This window comes from Ipomoea nil, unplaced genomic scaffold (assembly GCF_001879475.1).
Source record: "Ipomoea nil cultivar Tokyo-kokei standard unplaced genomic scaffold, Asagao_1.1 scaffold2280, whole genome shotgun sequence".
NCBI classification, from domain to species: Eukaryota; Viridiplantae; Streptophyta; class Magnoliopsida; order Solanales; family Convolvulaceae; genus Ipomoea; species Ipomoea nil.
The window spans coordinates 2,765,455-2,772,751 of record NW_017618708.1 but is presented as its reverse complement, the minus strand read 5'-3'; the positions used below and the strand labels follow the sequence as shown (position 1 = coordinate 2,772,751).

The following is a 7,297-nucleotide window of genomic DNA, read 5'->3' as shown; positions in this document are numbered from 1 at the left end:
ATGAGCAATAATATTTATCATCTCTATGAACATAAATAATCAGGCAAAATTCAAAAGAACGCATCAAAGCTTTGTAGTCCATAATAACAATACCCATATAAGAAAGGATCGGAGCCGTAAAGAGAAGATTGTTATGCATGGTGTTGCAATCTGTGAATCACAACACTGAAGAGGGCCAGATGTAGCTGCTATAAACTGACCAGTCACCGTTAATAACACTGCCCCTATAGAGACCTTTATCATACTACTCTCCCAAGCGGCATCAACGTAGCAACGCTACATACCAAGCGGTGCATGCGGCTATAACCACTTTTAACTGAATAAACTCCCCAAACATCATCCACCCAATAACAAGAGTCAACATAGTCCGGGCTAACTGGCACCTTCAAACTTAAATCAACATCCCTAGGAAGAAGTATATCCTTCAAAATATCTAGATCCCACTGCTTCGTGTCTAGTCTAGATTAATAAGTCCTGAAAATTTTGCTCTATCAAGATAAGGGGGCAAAGGGTTTCAACCAAATGATTCAATGCATTAGGTAACCAAGGGGAACCCCAAGTATACTTGTAGACTCCCCATCACCAATTCTGCGTCGTAAACCATCACAAAGCAAATTTTGCGTGACAAAAATACCATCTAACAAGCACTTGAACTGTTTCCTATGGTAGCATCAATAAACGAAGTTTTAGGATAGTACTTGACTTTGTAGACCCGTGCCACTAAAGAAGAGGGCTTGGTTAGGAACTGCCAACCTTGTTTTCCCAACATTGTCAAGTTAAACGCCCGAAGATCCTTAAAACCTAGTCCTCCCAAAGGATGGTGTGGGATCCTCAAAGGGTTTAATTGATGAAATTTTAAACAATTTAAGAATCAAATTAGTTGAAATTTAAAACCGTGAACTACATTGACAGTTGGAAACAATGAGAACCAAAACGGTAATTTCTCCTAAATCATAGTCCTATTTGGTAAAATAGTTAGCCTATCAACTAATTTTGGCTTATTTGACCACTATTAGTTGTTTGAATTGGTTAAACAATCAATATAAGTGTTTGATTAATTATCTTTTTATAACAATTTATTGCTCCAAAATGCTAAAATTCAAAAAATTGTTCAAAATAACTTTTTCTATCAATTTTTAAAAATCTCATTTTATACGTAATCAGCTAACAACTAATTTACCAAATATTTCTTTACAATTAACTAATACTATGAAGTAACCAAACACACTAATACAACCAACTAACCATCATTTAAAACACATCCCATAATAATACTATGGCGTGGAGCCGTGGAATGTGGTAAAGTAAAGATTACACCGTAGGGAAAAGGCATAATTTAAATCCCAGCTAAGACGGACCTAACTCTGACACGTCAGCCACACATCACTTCTCCGTGACTCCGTCAGACTTTCTTCACCTTCAGCAGCATTAATTCCGTCGGCACTTCCAGACGCCGTCAAATCTCCGTCATCGTCATTTCGCATCACTGTAACTAAAAGACCTCTGCTTCTTGTTTTAGTCCACCGCTTGTGTAAAGCTCCCAGAAAAAAAGAAACCGCCCTTTTTCCCCGCAGATTCATCGTTGCTGTGCAACTACGCGTACGGATATACCGTACAGATACGAACTGCCGACGTATTTGTTTGTGGTCGGTGCGGTGCCGGAGCAGGAGCGGGAGCGGAATCGGTCGCCGGCGATAGAGGTTTTCGGTGTCCTGTTCGATTTCGCCGTGGAATGAGGGAAATTGAGTCTTAGGTTTTCTCGGAGGTGTGGCTTGTTCTTCCATGGCTATGAGAGGCGTCGATTTCAAGTGGTGAGTTCTTCAAATCTGCTACACTAACTGTAAAATTATGCTTTTGCTGTATATCTGTGTGGTTTATCTAGTATGGATGAATTGAGTTGTAATTCTCGCAGGTATGATGGATTTTTCTTGTCAATGCTGGCTACAAGTATGTATCCTTTGGATATTGGAACCCTCAGGGTTTTGTTGGCTCATATTTGCTGTTAAAATTACTTTAGTTTATTTTTTCCCCATAATTGATCGTTTGACAAGCTCCTCTGATCACCATCGTCATTGTTAATTGTTATCATTTGCTTTCTTGGATTGATACTTGTGGAATTTTATGTATTCTCTTAACTGTAAGTAGAATAATAGTGGCGATCAATTGGAAGCGGTACCATTCTTGTGTATACCCCTTGCACATATGGATTGTGGTAGGTATCTTGAGTTCTCTTGACAGATTGAGTCAAAAAACACACACACACACACAGGCCACAGCCGCATTGGACTTGCTAAAAGGTTTTTCTTCAGTTTAATTATATGTACCTTGGTTCAGGTTGACTACACAACTGTGTTTATCTTTCGGCTTTTGATGTTTGTGGATAATGGGCTTGCTGCTGGAATGGGATTGTAAGGACTCATTTATTTTCTATGTAAAGCAATATGTCTTGTCTTTTGAATTGTTACTTGTAAAATTTGAAGTTTATCTCTAATCTGAAACAATTTACTATGGTCAGCGGCAGGATTTAATGCTGAACTGCAATATGCTGTATTGTTAGACACAATATGAGTAACACCTAGTTGGTTATGCAATGTCTTTCCTTTTGCCAAATATATTACTATTATCTATATTTTATTGGTCTGTTGTAATACCCCTGTGGTATGGAAGAATACGCACTGGGTGGGTGCCCAGGGTATATGCAGTTACCTTTACTATTTCAATCGTTATGCTAAGATTGGTACCGAAGTCAGCTTTTGCTTTAGTTAAGACATTTGCTTTTAGTTATTTATTTGCATCATATATGGAAGGGTCACATAATTAGACTTGTAGCTAACGTCTTGTATATTTTGCCTATCACAGGGATTTTGGTTGGCAGCAGAGACATGCCCGTTTTTGTGGAAGAATAGTCGTTCTTTCCATCCTAGCTCTGCTGCTCTATCCCTTTCTTTGGGTTTGGACCATTATTGGTACTTTATGGTTCACTAGTGCACGAAATTGTGTAAGTTTTCTCACTTGTCTCAATTCAATTTTTATTTCCCTCTCTCAGCTTGTAGTCAAAATAATGTGTGAATTCATTCAGCTTCCAGAAGAAGGTCAAAAATGGGGTTTTCTAATCTGGTTGCTTTTTAGCTACTGTGGACTTGTGTGTATTGCTTGCCTATCTTTAGGGAAGGTTAGTTTTTATTCCCTCTACTTTGGATTTTTTAGTCCCTCCTCTCTGTTCCTTTTGTTCATTCATTCCTCCTTGACCAACCAAACAAAAAAAGAAAAGGAATGAACAAGAAAAAAGCTTTGCTCCCCTGCTTTTGTTCTTTGTTTTTTTTTTTTTTTCTTTTTTTTTTTCTTCAGTTTCTCAAGATATGTTATTGCCATATTACTGCTGTTGCTTGTGCATATATAAACAGGATGGTATATGTTTTACTTCAACTTGATACCTTTCTTTTCATCTTCAAATTTATACTTGCAGTTCTTGGCAAGAAGACAAGCACATTTATTACGGGAGCCATCTTTTTCAGAATTTGGGGTAAGCTTTAAAATATGAATTTTAGTATTAATTTTCATGCCTTTTCCTTTTCTTCGGCATTGTGGATCCAACAATTGGTTTGGGGTTAGGTTTATTGCTCCAAATCTCTAATGCTCTTAGTAATATTGTTTTCTGGGTATGAGTCAAATTGAAGAGCTTTGGTGCGGATTAGCCCATCCTTCTCCATCATTTTTTTCTAACAGTCTTTCCTTATTCTCATGGATGCATTGTTAGTTAAAAGCATGTTTTGAGTCAGCTTCTGGAGCATTTACATTTAAGTCCTAAGATAGTTAAATGACCAAAATGAAACTGGTATGGAATAAAATGTGGTATGGATGATTATGAACTGGCCATTTTAATTCGAATGATGAAGAGAAACCAATAGGGACAACAAGTTGGTTCTTCTGTTATATGCAAATTCCACTAGAATTTTGTTTACTTGAACTCGTGTCCTTATTGTAGTTAGAGACCAGATAGGCAGATACTCACTATTACCTTTCTGTCTTTGCCTTTGTTAGGGATTAGAATGATGTTTGCCACAGCACTACTTCATTGTAGTGGAGAGATGAACTATCCAACTGAAAAGATCTAAATCAGATATATCTTACATGTGCACATGAATGCAAAAATAAATTAATTATATGATGTCATAAATTGTTGCATTTTCCTTCTTTCCCCTTCCTTAAACCCTATTTCATTTAGTTAATGGATGTATACATTTGAGGGTATTGGTTCGCAGTAGGCTTGCTTGGGGCACTGGAATTTCTGTCATATTCTCAACTTGATATTTGGAGTGATGATAAAGCAATAAAAGAACATTAGTTCTTATTCAAGAAGTTAAAAACATAAGCACCAGAGTTATTTATATATGAGAATTTCAATTCTGTCAGTAGATAAGTAAAGACTGTAATAGGCTGTTAAGCTCTAATTAGAAATGCTGAAGTTTTCCTGTCGCTCCTTGATTAAATGGAGACTGAAGTAACTTCAATTTATTGCAGTTTGGAAGCTTGATCATATAATTCCCACTGAACTCCTTTTTCATGCCTGTTTCTGAGACATTTTGTTCATTACAGGTGTTGGTTGACATGATTCGGGTGCCAGAATGGGCATTTGATGTTGGTCAAGAAATGAGGGGGATGGGCCAAGATGCTGCTGTGTACCATCCTGGACTTTACTTGACTGCAGCTCAGGTAATATGTAACAACTTACTATCAAAATTCAAAAGGTAGAGGACACATCACACATCTCTATTCACTGATTTGCACACGGGCGGATCCAGAAATATTTGCCAGTGGGGGCGAAAGATTAAAAACCAATGAGATATTTTGAAAAAAAAATAAAATTATTTAGAGGCCGAGTCATAAATATTTTTATTTAGGATGAAAAATTAAAATACATCAAAATCAGATAAAAAATTATTCAAATCAAAATATAAAATATAATTAATTAGATATAATAATTTGAATAAATAAACATATTATAAAACACTCATATCAATATTAATATTAAAAAATTAAAAAACTAGAAAAAAAAAAAAACACAATGTTACAAATAAAAATTCCACAAAATATGAAATATAATTAATTACATAAAATAGTTTGAATAGAAAACATATTATAAATCACTAATATCACTATTAATATTAAAAAATGAGATTAAAAAAACACAATGTTACAAATAAAAAATTCAATTTGAAATAATCTCACAATAAATTCACGATGTAGGATTTGAACCCCTAACATTTAGGAAAAAACCCAATATCTTACCATCTAAGCTAACTCAACCTTTGGTTAAATTTATGTAAATTTAGTATTTATAAGTTAACTATGTATACACAAGGGACTTATACATACAATATATATAAATGGGATGGGGTAGGGGAGTGGGGGCAGCTGCCCCCATTGTGGCTCCGCCAATTGCACATCTTGTATATGCCAAAGCTGTCCATGTTCAGTGGGTAGGGACTTGAAACTAAGATTACCTAGGGCATACTTACAAAGTCATTCATTAAGACAATTGGTATTCCTGCATATATATGTGGTTTATGAATCTCTGTAACAATAATAACCCTATTGCTCCAGTCAAAGCCCTAAGTAAGCTACTGAAGATTTTATATTTGTTGTCTTTTTATTTTTGCTGTGCTCAATGATCATTTAATCTGTACAGGGTTCTACAGTGTGTTCATAACTCTTTTAATTATGTGCCTTTTAGCAGCTTATGATTATGAGTTATTCTTTTTTGTTTTTAATATGTATTTATGGATGATTTGTAATCTGTAATCCTCTCCAAGTTAGTTTTGGATTGTTAGCTTAAATAAACTATAAAGTCTTGTGCAGTCGACCCTCAATGTTGTTTGCCAAACATATAATAGTAGTAGCATTTTTAGTCTCTCAGTAATCAGAAGTCACCATCTTATTTTATTACCTAAAGTGATGGTGTTTTTGCCTCTAATTGTAGAGAGAAGCAGTGGAGGCACTTATACAGGAACTTCCTAAGTTCAGGATGAAGGCTGTCCCAACTGATTGCAGTGAATGCCCTATCTGTTTGGAAGAGTTTCATGTTGGAAATGAGGTAAAAATCAACCCCATCCCATCAATGCCTTGGGTAAAAATCAACCCCAGTAAATATTAGTATGTTAGCTCATTCTGAGTTTCCATATTAGTAGTAACTTCATCATTAGGAATTTGCTGGCAAGACTTATGATATCAATTGTATGAAGGTCCCGTTTTGTCCTTAGAAACAGTTCTTAATAATAAAGATTGTGCAGGTCCGTGGTCTGCCTTGTGCTCATAACTTCCATGTGGAGTGCATTGACGAGTGGCTTCACCTAAATGTAAAATGCCCAAGATGCCGATGTTCAGTTTTTCCAAATCTCGATTTAAGTGCTTTGTCCAATATCCATTCTGATTCGGAGAGGTCATCCTCCAACAGCGTGACAGCAAACAGCTATGTGAGAACACAATCTTCTAGCCAGAGCTATATGCTGAGATTGCATGGGTTCCTACGCCCAGTCCGCACTGAAAATGCCGGGCCTGGCAGTGTGAGTGAAGCAGAGACAGACACTGCTTCGCCAACAGTGGAAAACAGAGGCGGCATTGGAGTAACAGCTACAGGTACGAGTGAGAGTAATGAAAACGGGGAGTCTGTAGAAGTAGTGGTCGAACATGTGTCGCCTAGGCAATGACTTTTCTTCAGATGGGGGGTTTGGTTTTAGTATTCTAACTACACGGGCTGTGAGAAGAATTTTGCCTGTTCTAGCCATTGTTAACTGTTTCTACTCCGAATTGTTCATAGAACTTAGATGATGGTGTAATAATACACTCATATAACTCAAAATCGAACATTTCCTCTGCTTAAATGTTATAATGAAGTGTGGATTTTGTATAACAATAGCATCCCAATTCCCAACTGAAAGTGTAGTGTATGAAATTTCTGTATTTCCTCTTTCAGGTGTGCATCATCATTCATCATTCATCATTCATCATTCATCATTCATCATTCATCAAACACAACCACTATAACATTGCCTCTCTTTCTTTCATGTATATATGTATTTAAAGCCTATGGGACAATGGCAATTACTTTTAATCTTGTCATTGTCTTTGTATGAAGGTTTTTTCCATGTTACTACACTTACTAGATAATTTAGGGTGGGTGTGTTTGGTTCGCACATGAAAATTGGAATCGAAATGGAAATCAAATATTTGGTAATGGTAATCAAATATTCCATTTAGTCTTTCTTTTTTTTTTTTTTTTTTTTTTTTCAAAACATCC

At 36.0% G+C, this 7,297-nt stretch overlaps 1 protein-coding gene across 1 annotated transcript; it reads left to right on the top strand.

The window, feature by feature from the left end:
• Positions 1–1,498: 1,498 nt before the first annotated feature.
• On the top strand, positions 1,499–6,967 carry LOC109150915 (E3 ubiquitin-protein ligase SIS3). Its single transcript, XM_019298922.1, has 10 exons — positions 1,499–1,811; positions 1,913–1,951; positions 2,146–2,212; positions 2,335–2,408; positions 2,860–2,998; positions 3,080–3,172; positions 3,467–3,523; positions 4,597–4,713; positions 5,981–6,094; positions 6,291–6,967. The coding sequence occupies exons 1-10, from the start codon at positions 1,783–1,785 to the stop codon at positions 6,705–6,707; spliced, it is 1,146 nt and encodes a 381-aa protein (XP_019154467.1). The 5' UTR covers positions 1,499–1,782; the 3' UTR covers positions 6,708–6,967.
• Positions 6,968–7,297: the final 330 nt, after the last annotated feature.